Below are 20,514 nucleotides of genomic sequence, written 5' to 3' on the forward strand. Positions count from 1 at the left end.
TGCTCTGTATTCCCGTGGTTTCGAAATAACTCATTGATTAACATGGAGTAAGCCTAATACATTACTAATACAAAACACATATCTGAGTTATCTAAGTTGCATTTTCGATGTTAACAACTGATATGGACATTGTAATCTAAATAGTTATGAACATTGAGCCTTGAACACCAGCTACATCCATAAGTTTCTCTTTTCACTATATGGCTTGACCAGTTGCAGCTATGGTGAAATAGAAAAGCAGAGAACATTTTCTTACTCTATGTAAAATACTCAATCTTTTTGTATAATAATAAAAACATAGGCGAAAAGCTTGCATTTTATGTTGAAAACTTAACAATTACTCTTACACTCTTAGTTAAAATTGTCTGCTGAATTGGCCAGAAATTAACTAAAGGATGTGGCCTTTCCACAAAAACAGTGACTAATAAACAGACAGTACAGTGAAAGACAAAACATCACACAAAACTGAAATAACACCATGAACATTAAAGCTTAAAAACATATAACATACACCACAATGGCATATATATATATATATATATATATATATATATATATATATATATATATATATATATATATATATATATATATATATATACATATGCCATGCAACTTTGGTTATTTAATCACCTTTGTATAATGTATTATGTTTGTAATGAACTCATGTTGTACTGTGAACCACATCACCATTACCAATATATATGTAGACCATTGCTTACTCAGGAGATCTCCACATTCCAGCTTCTCATCAAAAAAGGGAAAGTAATATTAGATCATTAGATAATATTTAAAACTATTTCCATAGAGAATTAGTAAAGCCAGACATTGGCCTTGTCAATACTTTAAGGTAACAAAAAAAAACATACAGAATTGAAAAGTAAAATAAAAAGTCCTAAATAGGCTATTTCAAAACCCATCATCAACAGCATACAATTGTTATTTTTACCCATTTATGGTACATTTCAGTGTGTTGTTTTCAAGTCTGTATAAAAATGTTTACCTTGATTGATGCCATGGTGACAATAGCAAGTTCTGCTGGTTTTAAAACTATGACAAAACCGAAAAACAGCCTTTTGTGTTCCTTGTCAGCTTGATCCAGTTGATTGTTGTCAAGCAAGTCAAGTCACCTTTATTTATATTGAAGGGGTGGATTCTGGAATCCACTGCTGCTTCAATGTAGCCTATATGTAATGAGTGATTACAATCAAGGTATTAATGAATATTTTTCCTTCTAAATATCAAATAAGTTGAATGACTTCTCTGAGATTGTACTTTGTTATAGAAGTTACCATGTGTGAAATGTTCTTTTCATGTATTCTCTAATGTCTGTATTTGATATCTAAAGGTGACTGAGGGTCTGGCTCAAATGCCAGGAATGCAGTAACACTGCTTGCTCATTTAGCCCAGCTGACTTCTTTAACATCTGTCAGTACATACATCTGTTTTTCTGGGATACCCTGACAACTAGGTCACAAGGGTCATTGTAACCAATAATTTGAGTTACATTTCTTTGTTAAAGCCTTAGTTAGATTAAAGTGTCCTCTCCTTAAGAAAAATAACGTATTATCTTGATGTTTTGAGAAGACTCTCCCGTTTATAGTTAGAGATGGCCAAATCCAACCTTTACTTGAAGAAGCTGTGTGTCTGTGTGTGTATTAGTATTCTTGGTTACAGGAACAAGTGGCATTATTGGAGGTGGATTGATAGTTTTCTTCGACATGTTGGCGACTAGAAACGCAGATCTGCGACCTGGATGGTCACGACGCGCCTAAATTCAGGGTCCGAGTGTCAGCCGTATAATCAACGGAGATATGCTTAGGTCTATCTGTTTATGTGTGTGGAATGTTTTTTATCGTTTATCTATTTCTTAGCCAATCAGAATCATTCAACAAGGACATAGCTTAGACTTGGTGAAGGGTATAATTGCTGTGATCTTTGTAAGCAGGGCATACTCCTTTTGAGTCTTGAAGCTGACTTCTCCCTGATGAAACTGCAAACTATCTTCAGTAAAACTTTTCTTTCATTTATTATAATTCTGACCCTTGTCTTAAATTGACTGCACTTCTGACTCCGGGTCTTAATTAATCATATCTGGTCCTTGGGTCTTTAACTGTAAATCCCCTAACAATATACACTTTATACAATACAGATTGTTACAAAGCAGCTTTACAGTGATAACAGGAAAATGAAGATTCAATGATGCAAACAGAATTCAACTCTGCTGTATAGCAGCTCTAAAAAGTAGTAGTACAATAGTAAACAGTCATTATTCCGTTGAAATCAGTCCAGTGTTGATTCATTTTGGTTCAATAACTGAAAGTACATACATTATTAAATGAGTTCAATTCAGCTATAAAGCAGCTCTGCAGAAAACAGTGATGTCCTCGTCCAGCTAAGCTGTTGAGTTCTCATCCATTAGTGTCAGTGCAGTCAAATCAGTAATATTGCCTCACTACCTCTTCCAGCAGCAACCTGGTTTTCCCAGAAGGTCTCTCATTCAGGTACTGACCACCCTAAACCCTGCTTAGCTTCAGTGGGCAACCAGTCTTGGACTACAGGGTGATGGCTGCTGGCAAGAAAAGACATTACATGGACTTGACACATGCACACATCACTACCTGATTATGCCAGCATTTACCATCTTATTAATCAGCATAATGTGTAATCGTTTTGCCTATTTCAAAGGAGTATGATACTATGGTTTTTTTTTTTTGCCAACATTTTGTTTAAAAAATGTCACAACCCAGTTTGTATTTTGTAAAGTTATCTTTATCACACTAAGCTCATGTGAACATGTACAGTGTTTTGTGGCTAGACTTTTGAAACAGTGTAACTTTTAAAGTTTATTTTTGCATTGCCTCAGATTTCTATTGTAAGAGCATTACTGTAAACAAAATGCAAGTTTCAAGTTTACTTTCACATTCATAGCGCCACACCTCAAAACATATATAATGCCACACCTAAAAATATTACATCTGAAATTGATTAACTTGTAAAAAGTAACAACTTAACATCTTGTTCAGTCATTAAGATAGACCAGTCATTCTGATTGTCTGTGCTAGTCTGCAGTTTTTCTGGTTAATCAGTGATTATGTTTTTGAGAGCTGGTGCAAAATTTTCTGTAATTTCTGTTTACACACTCATGCACACAAAATCTACCTTGATATGAACAATAATAAAATAAGAGTCTTATGAAACCACACAACTTGAAAAGGAATTACTCAATGAAAAATGTTTGGTCAAATATTTATTGGCACCAAAATAGCAACACAGCAGTTTGTTTGAGTCCTGTTCAGTTTTCCCGCTCCTCATCATCCCTCAGTTAATTCACCTGTGTCTAATTATCTTCATCTGTGTCACCTGTGCCCCAATTATGTTCCTTTGTCTCCCTGTGTTATGTTAGCCCTCTGTTTCTCCCTATTCCTTGTCCGTTCTCGTTTGTATTATGACGTGTGTTGTGACTCCTAAGTTTAGTTTGAATAAATTCCTGTCTTCCTTGTGTTTGCTCCACCACGTCCCGTGACAGTTTGAAGATTAATTTGTTCAAATATTTTGCATTTGAATTATATTATAAAAGTGCTTGAAAGTTCAATAGAAAACTAAGTCTAAATGCATCAAATAATTTACTGACTTCCAAAAGACCTCCACAATTGTGCTTTCAGTTCTTTATTTCTCAGTGTTTCTGCTTTTCTTTGTTTTTTGAACCAGCAGCAATAATTCCAAAGCCAGCCACTGCAGCACCACCAATCTCCACCGCTTGTCGCACCTATAAGAATAAACAAAGTATCTATATTAATTTTTGTGACAATTAACATTGTTATATAACATTGTGTGATAAGTTCCTGAAAACTGCAGACAGAGCTTGTGTGGCCATACTCCAAATCATAGTTAATTTATTTAAATAATAAATCAATTAATGTAAATTATTTTACCATAATACATTAATCCTGTGATTTATTTTTAATTTGACACTTCCAGTGGTGCTTGAAACTTTGTGAACCTTGAGAATTGTCTTTATTTCTGCATAAATATGACCCCCGCCCCGGCCCCAACATCATCAGAGTCCTAAAAGTAGACAAAGAGAACCCAATCAAACAAATGAGATGTACTCGTATATAATAGCTACACCGTGTGGTGTGTAGGCTAACTTATATAGCCTATTCTTAAATTCATGGAGGATCAAGTTCGAACATCGTTGAACATCCAACAAAATAACCCATGATTATACAGTTAGTTAGCCAGTTTCTAATGACCCTGTCTGTGTTAACAATTTTGTAACATAGTCAAACATAACATACGGTAGTCAAACACACTTTTACTCGGTGTTGAGCCCAATATATATTCCTGCAATATTATCGGAGGATGCAGTTTCAAACAAAAGAACTCTCCTAAACGACAGAGGGCGATATGTGTGACCAAAACGTCATTTCCTATGTGGCGAAAGAATGTGAGTGAGTTTACGGTTTACACCAGGTTTACACACTGTCTGGTGCATCATTTATTGAAACGGTGTTGATTAAAAGTGGCAACGGCTGCACTTTTCACTCACAATTTGCCATTGTAGTTGTTATTTTTTCTTGTACATAAAATATTTTCATGGTGTATTTAGCTGAAGAATATAAACGATGTCCGCGATATTCGAGGGGGATGCCATGTCAGCCATGCAGAAGTCTCACTGCCACACTTCTCTAAACAATTACAGGTGAGCAATAATATAATAGTCATACATGTTACCACTTCTTCATACATTAATGCTTCAGTATACTCCAGTTTGCATTTAACTGCATTATCTGTATAAGGAACAAGTAAACAACGTCGTTCTCATTTTACTGTCATTAAGGTCATTTGTTCATTCTCATTCTCGTCTTTAAGTAGGCTATACATAGTAAATGATACAGCCTGCAGGCGTTTTGCAAATTCAGTCTAATAGGTCAGTACAGGTTTAGGTAACTACTCGAAAATGCTTATGGTAATTGCATGTCCATTTTGGTTGCAGACAATGCCATTCATTGCCTTCTGTCATTGCATTTCTGTTATTTCAGATAAAATAAAAATCATGGTATTGTAAACAGCTTTACATTGCTAAATCATTAATTAACATATATTTATTAGTATATTTATAAACATTTCCACAGTTATTGCCCAGAAAATAAGGAAACAGTTTATTAAACAGTTTGTGTCAGTATGCCTCAACCGTGGCCTGTTGTCTACTGTATATGATTTGTTGGAAAGTAAAGTAAAGTAAAATAGCCTAATATTATACTTTTTAAAATGCAAAACTGTTATGAAACAATTAATTAAACAGCACAAATGTAACACATTTCAAATCATTGTTTTGGCTGTAATATATTTAAATATTTAAATTAATAATTAAATAAAATTAGAACATTTAAAATGTTATAATTTTTTGAAAGTACACATATTCCATGTTTCTCAATAAGTACATGGTCATAAAACGGCATGATCTTAAAGTAGTTTTGGATAAAATATAGCCTAGCATGTCTCACTGCTGTTACTGCTTGACATGAATATAAGCTGTATAAAGAAATTTGGGTTATGTTAAGATATGTGCATTAGTGTTTAAAAAAATGAATTCTTTGCAAAAAATTCTGTACCAACTGGCCTTTTTTCCCCTTTTCCGTCAGCCCTCAAGAGCTGGCTTTAGAAATTAAAGCTTTCATCAGCGGTGTCGACCAGACTCAGGGACGGAAACTCAGTGTTCGGGATCATGCCCGCTGTGCAGTACGGCTCCTTCGAACTGTGCCAGCCTGCCGTGGAGCTGTCTTGGAGCACCTAAGGGGAGTTTATGATGAATATGTTGCATCCTTTCTTCAAGATTTGGAGGCAGAGGGTGAAAATGGAGGTACCGGTACAAGTGGAGGAGGCAGCACCAGTGTATCCAATTTGGAGGATGTTATTAAAGAAGTCCATGCAGTCCTTTCAGAATTTATCAAGCTTAGTCCTAAAGCTTGGGCTCCCCTTGTGTCCACGTGGGCCGTGGACCTTCTTGGCCAGCTTAGCAGCAAGCATGCAGGACGAAGGGCAGCTCCTCACTCGTCCAGCCTGAATGAGCTGTTGCAGCTTTGGATGTCGTGTGCAGCCACTCGCTCACTTATGGAGTGCTACTCTCAGTGTCTAGCAGCCATGTTGGCCTGGTGCCCCGATGCCTGTGTGGATGCCTTGCTGGATACCTCTGTCCAACACTCCCCTCATTTTGACTGGGTTGTCGCTCACATTGGTTCAGCTTTTCCTGGCACTATTATCAGCAGGGTGCTGGCTTGTGGCCTCAAAGACTTTTATGCGCATGGGTATTCCTCTGCTGAGAAGGTCAACCAACAGCAGACAATAGACAAGAGCTGTAGAGTCCCCAAAATAGGCTCAGTGGTTGGTATCCTTGGACACTTGGCCTCCAGACATTCTGATAGCATCAAGAAAGAGCTTCTCAGGATGTTTCAGGATAGTCTGTCTCCACCCCCTCAAAATGTACCTCCACATTCATCCGGGGCAGGCGGGTGGGAGAACTCCCCTCATCTCCGCAGGGCCACTGTACCTTTCTTGCTTCAACTGGCTGCTCTTTCCCCTACTCTCCTGGGTGCCGTTTCTGCAGAGCTGGTGGAGTTTCTCAGACCGCCTGTCCTAGTTCAACTCCAGGCTCAGTTCCAGGCCTTGCCCCGGGAGGAAGTTGAGAATATGTTGGGTCTAGCGGTGCATCTCATAAGCCAAAGCCCTTCGGGTGGAGCAAGGGTGCTAAAGTTCCTTGCGGACACTGCCACACCATCTTCAGTGATTATATCAGGCCCTACACCCTCTCCCCATGATAGTATTCGAGAAGCCTGTGACCGCTTACTGCAAATGCTTCTGCTACATCTTCACAAGCTGGTGCACAACCGTCCAGAGGGTGATGAACCCTTCCCACAGTCCTCTGCTGCCTCAGCAATGCCACAAGTGATCCCATTTCTTGAGGAGCTCCAGGGACACATAGGTGATCTGTGTGCTGAAACTCTCCGGCTTGAGCGGAAGAGGCACCTATGGTTGCATCAGCTCCTGTGTCTGCTATCGGTGTATGGCGGCCCGAGCGTGGCCACTGAAGCTTTGTGTCAGCTCTTCACTCAAGCCCGAAACCCAGAGGAGCTCGCTCTAGCCTCACAATTGTACACCCCACTTTCCACTTCACTTTCTGGGTTGCTTCCCTCAACAGTAGCCCGCTGTGTTGCCCAGATCCACACTCAAACCCTTGACAACAAAGAGTTGGCTCAACTCCTGAACAACTTGGCTACTGCAGTACAGAGTCAAGAGGAGGATCGTAAAAATGGAGGGGCTACAACGGGGAGTTCAGCTCAGTCATCGATGGCTGCACAAGTCAAAGTCGCCGTTTCCTGCCACCTTCAGGATTTCTGCCCATTGCTTCTTCATGGCGACAACATGGTTTCCAAGGCAGCTGTCCATCTGCTCTCGTGCAGCCAGCTTCCCAGAGCTTGCTCTCCTGCTCATCTGTTGCTGATATGTAGAGCAGCAGTGTCACATTTCTTTGTGTGTTTACGACTGCAAGGTGAGAGCCTTAAGTTTGGGCAAGAGGAAGTGGGCTACTCCATGCGACTGTTGTCACGTCTTGCGGCCTACTCTCCTTTGACACAAAAAGCTGTGCTGCAACAACTGGTGGAGGGAGCCCTGCACAAAGGCAACCGAGATTTGTTTGGAGGTCTGCAGGAAAACCCAGGTGATGACACCACACAGTCGCCCAACCTTGTTCCAGACTTGGGCATCTCCCTATTGGACGTCAACTGCAAATTTGGCACTTCTGTTAACTTCTCTGGTAATGTGTGGTCCGTTTTCCACGCTGGAGTAATTGGAAAGGGTTTGAAACCTCCGTATACTCCCTCACAACCAGACCCAGATAGAATCAATCAGAATATGCAGACTTTGCTTGCAGTCATGGTTCAGTGCTGTAGTTCAGGTGGAGGAAGCCCTTCTGGCAATGCTAGAAATGGCTCTGCTGTAGGTACCAGTAATGGCTGTTTCCCTTCCAGTGAACCTCTCATTTCTGATGAACTTCCCCCAATTAATGCTGAAGCTGCAAAGGTAATTGCCGTAACTCTGGTAGAGAACATCTGCCCAGATGTAGCAAATGGAGAACTGTCCTGGCCTCCAGAAGAACATGCGAAAACAACAGTTGAGCGAGACATACACATTCGTCGCTGCTTTGAAAGTAACCCTGTGCTGTTCCACCTCCTCCGGGTGGTCGCAGCTGGACGTCCAGCTCTGTGCTACTGCTCTGTCATTTTAAGGGCTCTACTTTCCACCTTACTGGCTCACTGGGAAGCATCAAGGGAACCAGCAGTGTCAGACTCCCCCTGGCCCCTTCAGACCTCATGTTTGCTTGTATCATGTATGGGTGAAGGCCAGCTACTACCACCAGTGTTGAGTAACATCCATGAGGTCTTCCCTCTCCTCTCACCCTTTGAAGTTAGGCTACTGCTGTTGGGCGTATGGGAGTATATGCGGGGTAACAGCCCAATGCCGCAGAAATTTACCTTCTGTGCTGACCAAGGACTTTTTTTTCGTGACTTTTCACGGGATGGTGATGTTGCACGTTATATTGCACCTATCCACAGTGTTCTGCATAAGAACATTGACCGACTAGGACACCTTTGCTGGAGGTTTCAAGTTTAATGACTGTCAAATTATGAGAAATGGTGTTAAAACCCCTGGTTCCAGAGTCACACACCTTTTTTTGTATTCAGATATTTTTCTACATGGTGTTAACTTAGGTGTGAAGTTGATATTTCTACGTTGTAAGAGCTAACCAGATCAGATTTTTTTCCCCTGCTTCGCTTTTTGTCCTTTTGTATCCTGTCTAGCTTTCTGTAGAGTTTTTTTTATTTTTTATTAAGCACTGAAAAAAAGATGTATGCTTATATCATTGTAAGACACTTCAAAAAATCTGTTTTTGCAATTCCCTTTTTTCTTTTTGTTGCTGTGTGGAAAACAGTAAAAGTTAAAAAATTAAACTGCATAAAAATGCCTCTTTTTTTTCTTTTCTTTTTTTTTACAGAAATACAAAAAATTAGGTATCAAATAAAAAGTAAAAGCCACATAAACCAAAATTAGTCTGTCTAGTTAACCCAAAAATAAAAATTCTGTCATTATTCACCCTCATGTCGTTTCAAACCTGTAAGACTTTCGTTCATCTTCAGAACACAAATGAAGATATTTTTGATGAAATCTGAGAGCTTTCTGTCGCTCCATTTTTAGATGCACATCTGACACTTTGATGCTCAAAAAGAGTTCATAAAGAGGTCGTAAACTAATCCATTTGAATTGAGCGGCTTAGTCCAAATTTTCTGAAGAGACACGATCACTTTATATTATGACCAGATTGAATTAAGGCTTTTATCTGCAAATAAATATTCATCAACTCACACAGCAGTTGTTATAAATAGAAACTCAAGCATGTACGCTTGACGTGCAAGAACCAATGAGGTTCATTCTCATCGTGTGTTATGCAGCATGTTTGAGCTTCCGCAAGACGTTTGTTCTTGTGCGCCAAACAGGTTCGATTGTGTTTCTGTTTATGTTCGCTGATTAATGTTTATGTAAAAGCCTAAATTCAATCTGTTCTTACTTTAAAGCATTTGTGTCTCTTAATAAAATCTGGACTAAATCACTCGATTATGGATTCATTCGTTTTATAATCTCTTTATGAACTTTTTGATGTCAAAGTGGTAGTTGCGTAACTTGCGAAGCTCTCAGATTTCATCAAAAAGATCTTAATTTGTGTTCCAAAGATGAACGAAAGTCTTACGGGTTTGGAACAACATGAGGGTGAGTAATTAATGACAGAATTATCACTTTTGGGTGAACTATCCCTTTAACCAGTGGCATACAGGTGTTGTGCTGTTAATGTAGGTCTAAATTGTCTTAATCATCAGAAACTGGGTAGTTAATACATAACATAACAACTAGAAACTGACATGATGAAATAGAGAACTGCAATTGTGCTGAATGCCTAACAGTAATAGTTTCATCACACAATTATCTGGTCTACACAAGCATGCATATCAGATGGATTCGTTTCCATGGTAAGAGTGGTCTTAAGGGACTCGGTTGTCACCCAATAGGGTTCCTGCAAACACGTTAACTAACCAACCTCCGGAAGGCTGAGCTTAACGCTGTGTGTCAGTCCAAGATGGCGGTTATCTCCATTGAAAGGTAAAACAAAGACTTTTGGCTATCATATCAGTTCGTCTTCATGCCTTGTTTGAGTTTTATCTGTCTCAATTTCAAGCTAATCGATGAGCAGTTCGTGTGGGCGCTGGGCTGTAAATCTGTTGCAGGTGTTGAACGAGGAAGCGAAAAGTAGATGTGAATGCGTGGCTGAGCTATCGCTGGCATTATGACGAGTCATGTTTTAATTTATAGGACATTGGTGTCTTTATACACCTTTAGGGTTGATGTAATTTAGTCCATACGAATATCTTATTGCATTGATTATTTACATCTTTACATTAAAAAAAAAATTGTATTAGATGAATTGGGGGTCGAGATTGTAACTTATTTGTTTGATCTGTGTAAATTACAATGATAATTTCCAAACAGTTTGCAGATTTAGGGAACGATTTGAGTATTTAGTTTACATTTTTACGTATAGTAACATTTTTTTAAATGTATGAAATTAGATTTTGTTATCCTTTCCCCCCCGTCACATTTTCTGCACTGCCAGGTCCTGTAACTTAAGTGGACTTTGATCTATTTTTGATTGGGAACGGCTTTTTCTTTAATATATATATATATATTAGTACAACGAAATTAGGAATGCCTGCAGAAAATTAATGAGGTTGTTGCCTGAGTACACACTCAAATAGAAAAGTCAGCACTTTTCTATTTTTCACATCTCTGATGCTGCACTGAATGATAACGATACCCCAGTACCAAAAGGGCCTACAATATTTCAAATTGCACAAATGTCATAATGAAGTGAATCCAAAGTGCCTTTTTATTCTTGATGCCATTTTTAAGTAATTGTTCTGTGGCACAAACTTGAAAGAGTCTGGGGTTTGTTAGAGGAGGACGATTGTCACTTGCATAAAGCAATATTACCACCAGCCACTGTGAACATGCATTCAGGTGGCTGCAGGTTTTCGTTTTCCACCCTGGTCATCCATTTAATTACAGACAAGGAAATGATCCTCAAGGGTGGCAAGAAAGGAAGTGAACATAGCACTGACTCTTTTATTGTTACTCCACCCTGCTCATTCAGTACTCAAACCTGATCCATAGCAATAACCTACTCTAATTTAAACTCTCTCCTCTTTTTTTTTTTTTTTTTTTTTTTAAAGGATGGGGCTGCTGTCTGTGGTCTGTGTGTGTCTGTTGTTCAGCAGCTCCTTTGCTGTGGATCGTGGAAACTTTAAAACCTGCGATCAGAGTGCCTTCTGCAAGTAAGTCAGTTATACTGTAAACCAGTACCGTATAGATGACCTCTACAGTGTACAACTAGCATTGCATTTTAAAAATCATATCAAAGATCACAAATACTCATTATTGTAGTATTCCGACATACTTAAAATGAAGGTTATCCACCCTGTACTCAGTTGTGGTAGTTTAGAGAGTGCTTTACTTGCATCTGCAAAGACTCTACATATACATTGAATTTGGTATCTGATTGTCCATAGACGTCAACGGGCGCTCAAACCGGGTCAGTCCCCATATCGTGCTCTTCTGGACACTTTGGAGCTCAGTGACTCCCGGCTGACCCTCCAGCTTATCAATGACAACAACAAGGTCTGTTTCATGCTCTCCTTTAAGAGATACCTCTCAAAATAGGACTTTCACAGTGTTTTTTTATTATTTATTTTTTTATTAAAAGAGCTGCAGCGTTTCTTGATATTCAGTGGTTTATTCACTTTGCTCAGGGTCGTTTTTTATTTCATGGTCAAACCATAGAAGACTTTAGTGTGCCCCTCTTGTTACAATATTTGTTAAAAAAAAGTCAAGATTTGGTCTGCATTCTTGCTGTTTGCAGGTGCACTTGCTATTGGAGCTCTACAGACTGCAGGGGAATATGACGCGGGTGAAGATAAATGAGTTGAAACCTCTGAAGCCTCGCTTTGAGGTGCCAGACGTGCTCATAGCAGAGCCCCCTACTGAGCCGTGAGTGTGTCTCTGATCCGAGAGTGCACAATGAAATTCAGAGAACAGTCAAACACATCCATGTTTATTGTGTTCCTCTGAGTAACCTCGTCTCCGCTTCTTTCCTTTTACTCTGATTCCCCTTTCTACCTAATTTTTTTCTCTCTCCGTATCTCTTTCCTCAGTCTCTCATTTTTGTCTAAGGATGAAAATGGCATTGTGTTGTCTCTGGGAGCAGAGAGCCAGAGGTTGATTGTTAGTGCCCGTCCATTTAGGCTGGACATCATGGAGGGGCCAGAGGTGCTGCTATCCCTCAACTCTCGCGGCCTGCTGGCCTTTGAGCACCTGCGACTTCGCAAGGACACGTGAGTATTGAGTTTTTCTCTCCTATTTGGAAGCTGGAAAGCATACATATACATTACCGATCAAAAGTTTGGGGTTGGTGAGGTTTTTAATGTTTTTGAAAGAAGTATCTTCTACTCACCAAGGCTACATTTGTTTGATCAAAAATACATTGAAATTAGTAATATTGTAAAATCTTAAGATCCTTCAGAAATCATTCTAATATGCTGATTTGCTGTTCAAGAATAATTTCCTATTATTATCAATGTTGGAAACAGTTGTGCTGCTTAATATTTTCATGGAAACTGTGATGTGTTTCAGGATTCAGAAAATATATATATTTTTAAAACAAAGAAAGTTTGCTGCAGAGCAAATTAGATTTTGTTAATGGATCTAAATCATGTACCCAAGCCTGACTATTAATCTCTCTTTTGTGTGTATGTGGGTGTTTTATCAAAGGCAAGCACAACCAGATGATGCTGAGGTTAAAGAGAGTGCCGATGGAGATCAACAGCAAGATGAAGGCGAGAAGGTCAGTAGCTGGATGTGTGCGTTTGTGGGTGTGCTCAGGTAAATGATTCAGTGTCATCTTTCCACGTCTTTAGTTAAAACCAACACGTCCGGTTGCTGCACCTGATCTGGTTTAGCAGCTAAATGTAGCTGTTATGCAACACTGATGTGTGTGAATTTAAGTACCACAGTAGCTAAAGAAGTATTACTTGATGAACATCACATTGCAACTTTATGCATTTGAGAACTGAAAGCAGTTTTTCTTTTGTTCATTTTTTTTGTCATATTTTCCCACACAATAGGATGAAGATGGAGAGAGCGATAAAGAGGAAGATGGTCTGTGGGAAGAGACATTTAAATCTCATACAGATACCAAACCAAATGGTATGTTTCTATGTCAGTTAAAAGACCCATGAAACTGCTTGACTAATGCAGTTGTCTTATCAGTATTTAAGTGTTTCATATTAAAACAAAGTTTTGGTGAAACATCTCAAAGGGTTTATTCCTTTTTTTTTTTTTTTTTTTTTTTTTAAAAGCAGCCAATTGACTTTAGTTTATATGAGACATCAATATTTTTGGTCTGATTTCCCAGAAGAGAAAATGCAAATTTTAAGTGTGTACACTGCCATGTAAAAGTTTGGGGTCGTTAAGATTTTTAAATGTTTTTGAAAGAAGTCTCTTATGCTCATTAAGGCTGCATTTATTTAATCAAAAATGTATAGTTATTTAAGTTATTTTAAAATTTCATTTATTCTGAAAGCTGAATTTCATTCTAATATGCATTCTAATATGTATTATTATTGTAAATGTTGAAAACATTCGTGCTGCTTAATATTTTTGTGGAAACTGGGATCTTTTTTTCAGCACTATTTGATAAATAAAAAGTTAAAAATAGCAGTACTTATTTAAAATATAACAACATAAATGTATTTACTGTCAACTTTTTGGAGTACATTATAAAATATTTGAGCATATAGATGGCTTCAAAGCTAACAGAGATGGACTTACATTTTGATTACTTGTATGATTACTTTCACACAATAATTACATTTTAATAATTATATTTAAAAGTTCACTTGAACATTTTTATCTCTGATAAGACTACATACTAATGATTATCATCTATGTTGATTTTGTTTAAAATATCTCCTTAGGCCCCACATCAATAAGTTTAGACTTCTCCTTGCCTGGTGTAGAACATGTATACGGTATTCCAGAGCATGCTGACAACCTAAAACTCAAAACTACAGAGTGAGTAGATGTCTTAGTACACAATCAAAATATACCTCCTATAAAAATGGTAAACACAAAAGGTTTTTTTTTCCTTTTCTTTTTCTAGTGGTGGCGATCCATACAGACTGTATAACCTAGATGTGTTTCAGTATGAGCTCTATAACCCTATGGCCTTGTATGGATCTATACCTGTCATGCTAGCCCATAACACGCAGAGAACAATGGGTATTTTCTGGCTTAATGCAGCTGAGACCTGGGTTGACATCAGTTCTAATACAGCAGGAAAGGTAAGAGGTCATTAGGCCTTTCTATGTTGTCTCTTATTATAGTGTAATTAAAACTCTTCAATGGTTAATTTTGTCATTCCTTTCAGACTGTCTTTGGTAAGATGTTAGACTTTGTTCAAGGCTCCAGTGAGACTCCTCAGACGGACATCCGTTGGTTCTCTGAGAGTGGTATCATTGATGTCTTCATCATGCTTGGGCCCAAACCATCAGATGTCTTCTTACAGTATGCCTCTCTCACAGGTAAATGCCAACTATGAGCTCCAAACTACACCAACCAAACCATTCACACAACCCTGTACAGATCTGAATCAAGTATATTGTGTGTGTTTTGTCATATCTAGGCACCCAGTCCTTCCCTCCTCTGGCCAGTCTGGGCTATCACCAGTGTCGCTGGAACTATAACGACCAGGAGGATGTGAAGTCAGTGGACCAAGGCTTTGACCAATATGACATCCCTTATGACTTCATATGGCTTGACATCGAACATGCCGATGGCAAGCGCTACTTCACCTGGGATCCACACAAGTTCTCTCAGCCTAAAGAGATGCTTCAGGGCCTAATGGACAAGAAACGCAAGGTTAGCCACGCCACAGTTGTTTGTATAACTGTAGTATGGTATGATTTTCTTCTAAACATTCATAAGTATGAAGAAGGGTCTGATTGAAAGATTTTGTGATGACAATTTTGTTTTAGATGGTGGCTATAGTAGATCCTCACATTAAGGTTGATAGTGGCTACAAGATCCACAACGAGATTACTTCTAAGGACTTCTACATTAAGAACAAAGATGGTGGAAATTATGAAGGCTGGTGCTGGCCAGGTGAGAAGTTTGTTTTTAAATGTAATGTCCCTATAGTACTTGGAAAAAGTTTGAGGTTTTTTTTTATTTTTTTTATTAAGTCTCTTATGCTCACCAAGGCTGTATTTATTTGATCAAAAATACAGCAAAAAACAGTAATATTGTGAACTATAGCAATTTAAGAACTTTTTTTCTATTTTAATATATTTGAAAATGTAATTTATTCTTGTGATGGCAAAGCTGATTTTCAGCAGCATCACTTCATCTTTTACTGTCACCTTTGATCAATTTAATGCATCCTTGCTGAATAAAAGTATTCATTTCTTTAAGAAAATCTTACTGACCCCAAACTCTTAAATGGTAGTTTAAGTAATTTCACTATGACTTAAAAACATATGTGGTATTTGTGATAAGATGCTTAATATAACTTTTATAGTTGTTTAAATGCATCTCTCATTGCTTTGGCATGGTCTTATCACAGGAAACTCTGGTTACCCAGACTTTACAAATCCAGAAATGCGGGCCTGGTGGGCCAGCATGTTCTCCTATGATCAGTATGAGGTGAGATTTTTCTGTTGTGTCAATCTCAAAAGTAAAATCCCTGATCTAAAAAAAAAGGATCTGAAACTGTTGAATCATAACAGTCTAGGCCAAAAAGAGTGTTAGATTTCATGATTTCCTTAACATTCTAATGGTTGCAGAAAAATTATTCAAGCAGATGTTGTAGCTCTACCGGTTTCTCCCCTCATCTCACCCAGACAGGATGTGGTGATGCTTTTATGTATTATGCTCCATTTCCCCTCTGTATTTGACTGTTCAAGAAGTGAAGTGCTTACGCTCACAAAATCAGAGCGCAAGAATAAGTTCAAAGCGGAATACAAACAGATTTTGCATATAGACGTGTTTATATCAAGGCTGTTCACCAAACTGTGAAGGACATCAATCACTGGTTTCTGTTAGGTGGTCTTTCTCACTTTGAAATCTCAATGGTCTACTGTCTCCCATTCCTAATAATTGTACATTAATATAGTGTATCTTCCTAGTGGTTTTGTGCAGTTTTGCACTCAGCGTGAAGAGAGACACATTTCTTTTTCATTGGAAGTTGTTGCCTCACATCTGGTTAGGACACGAAGTTAAAAGTGAAAACGACAAAACAAATCGCATTGTCACAACTCTCTACATGTTATTTTTCAGGGCTCAATGGAGAACCTCTTTACTTGGAATGACATGAACGAGCCGTCCGTGTTCAATGGCCCAGAGGTCACTATGCACAAAGATGCGCTACATGGAAACTGGGAGCACAGAGACATACACAATATCTATGGACTTTATGTGGTGAGGAACTCTGCAAGATGTATGAGAACCAACATGTAGAGTATTTTGTAGCCTATAATAAATTATAACTTCTAATATAAGGAGAAACCTAAATAAAGTTACAATTATTTTATACTCTACCACCTGCATGAAATGTTCTTCAAAAATAAATACTTATTTTCTTCTTCTTCTTAATTTTCTCTTTGTATTATTTTGCAGCAAAGGGCCACTGCCGAAGGTCAAGTTCAACGATCTGGTGGAGTTGAAAGGTCTTTTGTCCTGACCAGAGCCTTTTTTGCCGGCTCTCAGAGATATGGTGAATTCATGTGGTTGTTTGTGCACACTAAACTTAAAGCCTGAAACACCATCATCATTTTATTGTACATGATGTGTGCAAGAGACATTTAGGTTTGTGTATTTTCATCAGGTGCTGTCTGGACTGGTGATAATGCAGCTGAGTGGGACCATCTGAAGATTTCTATTCCCATGTGTCTCAGTCTTGGGCTTGTGGGCATCTCGTTTTGTGGAGGTCAGTAATTAACTTTGTAGAGGTGATGATAACTAGGCCCAAATGAAATTTTATTTTCTGTGCTGATTTTGGGGAGAAATGGATTTTAACATGCTAAAATAAGTATTAGAGTTCCACTAGTAGCTGAAAGCACAATCAAATCAGGCAAAACATTTAATAACAAACACATAATTAGCGGTAGTATGTGTATATTTCGATTAATAGAGGTTTCCATTCTACACCAAGTCTGCAGACAGGTTCCATGTATAATGCAAAGTACATGTGTGTAACTTTATCTTTCTGCATTTTGTAATCATGCTAATAATTGATCTCTCTTCATGCGCACAGCTGATGTAGGGGGCTTTTTTAAGAATCCCAGCACTGAGCTTCTGGTTCGCTGGTACCAAACGGGTGCATATCAGCCATTCTTCCGTGCTCATGCCCATCTAGACACCACACGTAGGGAACCCTGGCTGTTTGGTCCAGAGAACACGGCACTCGTCCGTGAGGTAATCCGCCAGCGTTACGCTCTTCTTCCATACTGGTACCAGCTTATCTACCATGCGCACAGAACCGGAATGCCAGTCATGAGGTGAGCGCAGTCGCTGTGAATGCTTGTTTAGAATATTGTTCATTATTTCAAGTAGACTGTCTAGATTTCAAGTAGACTGTTTGTGTAGTCAAAAGTACTTCTCCATTTTACGTTGGTGCTCTTTTTCTTTTCTTTCATGTCTCAGACCTCTTTGGGTTGATTATCCAAAGGATACAGCAACTTTCACCATTGATGACGAATACCTAATTGGTGAGAATTTTTTTTTTAATGTTTTTAGTTAGTCTAATATGAGTCAGTCTATAATTTATAAAGGAGTATTTGATGAAGTCTGTTTCTCTTTTTTGTTGTTTAGGAAGGGATTTATTGGTTCACCCAGTCACAGAGGAAGGCTCTCGTGGAGTCACTGCTTATCTTCCTGGAGCCGGAGAGGTAACACTGTTGACGTAAAGACTGAATGATAGCAAAAATATTGAGTATTGCAGTTTTGGCAATTATGTAAATTTTGTGCAACAAAACGTCTTAGTAATCTGCCACCAACTGGTCATAGCAAGTAGCAAGTCATAGGTCATTGCCCTGTGACATAAAGTAGAGCTTATTTGTTTGTGTTTACATAAAAAGTGACAAATCCATCAATGTGTCTAGGTCAAAATTCTGCTCATCATGAGAGCTTTAATGTTAGAATGAATGGAAATTGATATAAAACTTATGATTAACTCTAGTTCATTTACTTACATCATACTTTCACCATGTTGATATTTCTTGTTTTTCTTGTCCATATCCAGGTTTGGTATGATGTCCACACCTTTCAAAAACACAATGGCGTGCAGAATCTTTACATCCCGGTCACTCTTAGCTCTGTAAGAGGCTTTCCTTGTTTAAAAAAAAAAAATGTTTATTTGAGTTTTATATCCACTATAATTCCTTTTCTTTTTCTTTTTTTTTTAGATCCCAGTGTTCCAGCGTGGTGGTTCTATCATCCCTCGGAAGGACAGAGTTCGAAGGTCATCTGCTTGCATGGAAAATGACCCATACACCTTGTATGTGGCCCTTAGCCCTAAGGTAAAGAGCTAGTTCTCTCTGTTGACTAATTAAACAAATTGTATAACAGAATAAAATCCATTTGTCGGATTAATTTAACTTATTTTTTTCTCTTTTTCTTTAGAAATTTGCAGAAGGTGAGCTCTACATTGATGATGGCCATAGTTTTAACTATGAAACAAAGAAAGAATTAATTCACCGGAAACTCACTTTTGCCAAAAATGCTCTCACCTCCAGGTATTTGTTAATCTGTCATTGTCTAAACATTTTTGGATTAAATTCTGTATAATTTACTGCAGAAAGTTTTAACTAAAAAAAAAATGAATTTATAATCTCAGCAACCTGTGCCCAGACTGTAAGTTCTTAACTTCATCATGGATTGAAAAAGTTCTCATTTTGGGTGCCAGCAAGCCCAGAAAGGTTCTTCTTAAAATGGATGGTAAGATATTTATTCAGGTCTGCTCAACATTGTAATATCAGAAACTAATTTAATATTTTCTGATGGAAATGACCTCAGTATTTGAGATATGGCATTGTAATCTTCGCACACTCTCTCAAACAGGTAAAGAAACCCCTGTGGATTTTGAGTTTGATGCCTCCATGTCAGTGCTAACCCTTCGTAAACCTGGGATGAATGCCGGGAACGACTGGACCCTGCTGCTGCAGTAGCTCACCAGATCTCTACAGCAGCCAAGGCCAGATGACAAGATCTATTAAAAAAAAAAATCAGCCAAAAAGAAAATTGAAAAATTCACTTTTAATTCATAAACACATAAGCACTTACAAAATCATCATGACAATTTAGAAGCGAACAGTGGTTCAGTGGGTCAGAGATTTTTGTGCTAAAAGGAAATGGCAGATAGTAAATGCTTTCCATTTTAAATCTAATGTCATTCACAAGTCAAAAGCTTTGTTTTTAATTTCACATAGTAAAAAAGTAGTGATAAAGTTAGATTAACTGATTCATGCAGTGGATTTAAATAATATCAGGGATGCAAAATAGGGCGGTAATTGTTTAAACTCTGGAAGTTAATCTGTTTTAACAGATTTGTACCTTTTCAAGGAAGACGACACATCAGGTTCACAAATCTTTGCTGTTTTTCTTATCATTTTAAAAACAAAAAACCTCTAGAAAATTGTTTAACTATGATCACATTTGCACATCAGGGGTTTTAGAGACTACTATTAAGCTCTTTGGCCTTGTTAATTTGATGGGGACTCTTGTGTTTGGATTCTTTAACAGGGGAATAACCCCCTTACTGAATCTGTGAGTTTATTTTGTCTTATTGCTTAATTTTTGCCATTTTTGTTATGTAGAGCACTTGAATATGTTGGGTATATGTGGGTAGGGTGATTTTCATTTTGAGCCAGCAAAGCAGAATGAAACAGTCATGCATTTATAATTATTTCAGCTGTGATGGGGAAGATGATTTGTGAAGTTAATTTTATTGTCATCCACTATAAATTGATAACTTGTTGAAGTGACTGAAGAGTAGGTGTTTTAGGCAAGGCCTCTGATGGAGGCCTTTGTATACATTCCCAATTGACCATCCTATGTTACTGCTCTGTGTTGCTGATTTTCAAGTTGGTTTCATTCCATTTTTGAGGGTGACCCTGAAAGCTCTGGAAATGTTAGACTAAATGTAATTTCTAAATTTGATTAATGGATGTTCAAATGATATGGTAATAAAGATTAACTGTACATTCCCAACTGCATTTGTTTGTTTTCTCTCATTGTATTTGTTCAATTATGCCTAATTATAGCATTATGTGATGGTTGCTAATTCCATTTAAAATT

At 38.0% G+C, this 20,514-nt stretch overlaps 2 protein-coding genes across 4 annotated transcripts; both read left to right on the forward strand.

Moving 5' to 3' along the window:
- The first annotated feature begins 4,482 nt into the window (after positions 1-4,482).
- On the forward strand, positions 4,483-8,989 carry ints5 (integrator complex subunit 5). The gene is made up of 2 exons (XM_056257295.1): positions 4,483-4,705; positions 5,649-8,989. Exons 1-2 carry the CDS (start codon positions 4,629-4,631, stop codon positions 8,671-8,673), a joined length of 3,102 nt encoding a protein of 1,033 aa, XP_056113270.1. The 5' UTR covers positions 4,483-4,628; the 3' UTR covers positions 8,674-8,989.
- A 1,094-nt stretch (positions 8,990-10,083) lies between these two features.
- On the forward strand, positions 10,084-20,427 carry ganabb (glucosidase II alpha subunit b). 3 transcript variants are annotated; one of them, XM_056257296.1, is made up of 24 exons: positions 10,084-10,212; positions 11,340-11,441; positions 11,676-11,784; positions 12,026-12,153; positions 12,318-12,497; positions 12,934-13,006; positions 13,287-13,368; positions 14,139-14,235; positions 14,324-14,504; positions 14,591-14,744; positions 14,846-15,081; positions 15,198-15,324; positions 15,785-15,864; positions 16,498-16,638; positions 16,837-16,933; positions 17,045-17,146; positions 17,474-17,717; positions 17,863-17,927; positions 18,031-18,107; positions 18,461-18,535; positions 18,624-18,737; positions 18,841-18,953; positions 19,055-19,155; positions 19,279-20,427. In XM_056257296.1, the coding sequence occupies exons 1-24, from the start codon at positions 10,190-10,192 to the stop codon at positions 19,383-19,385; spliced, it is 2,808 nt and encodes a 935-aa protein (XP_056113271.1). In that variant the 5' UTR covers positions 10,084-10,189; the 3' UTR covers positions 19,386-20,427. The 3 variants fall into 3 exon arrangements, with proteins under 3 accessions (XP_056113271.1, XP_056113272.1, XP_056113273.1); XM_056257297.1 differs by having other exon boundaries at positions 10,085-10,212; positions 12,934-13,010; positions 13,300-13,368; XM_056257298.1 differs by having other exon boundaries at positions 10,085-10,212; positions 13,302-13,368.
- The last annotated feature ends 87 nt before the right edge of the window (positions 20,428-20,514 follow it).

Source organism: Rhinichthys klamathensis, unplaced genomic scaffold, assembly GCF_029890125.1.
Source record: "Rhinichthys klamathensis goyatoka isolate OS25496 unplaced genomic scaffold, OSU_Roscu_1.1 h1tg000136l_1, whole genome shotgun sequence".
NCBI classification, from domain to species: Eukaryota; Metazoa; Chordata; class Actinopteri; order Cypriniformes; family Leuciscidae; genus Rhinichthys; species Rhinichthys klamathensis.

What these genes read in the sequence shown, in the direction of transcription:
- ints5 (XM_056257295.1), top strand. Translation starts at nt 4,629, where the DNA reads ATGTCCGCGATATTCGAGGGGGATGCCATGTCAGCCATGCAGAAGTCT. An exon ending in ACTTCTCTAAACAATTACAG is followed by an intron (nt 4,706 to 5,648) that starts GTGAGCAATAAT and finishes CTTTTCCGTCAG; the next exon opens with CCCTCAAGAGCTGGCTTTAG.
- ganabb (XM_056257296.1), top strand. Translation starts at nt 10,190, where the DNA reads ATGGCGGTTATCTCCATTGAAAG. An exon ending in GCGGTTATCTCCATTGAAAG is followed by an intron (nt 10,213 to 11,339) that starts GTAAAACAAAGA and finishes TTTTTTTTAAAG; the next exon opens with GATGGGGCTGCTGTCTGTGG. An exon ending in GGGCATCTCGTTTTGTGGAG is followed by an intron (nt 17,147 to 17,473) that starts GTCAGTAATTAA and finishes TCATGCGCACAG; the next exon opens with CTGATGTAGGGGGCTTTTTT.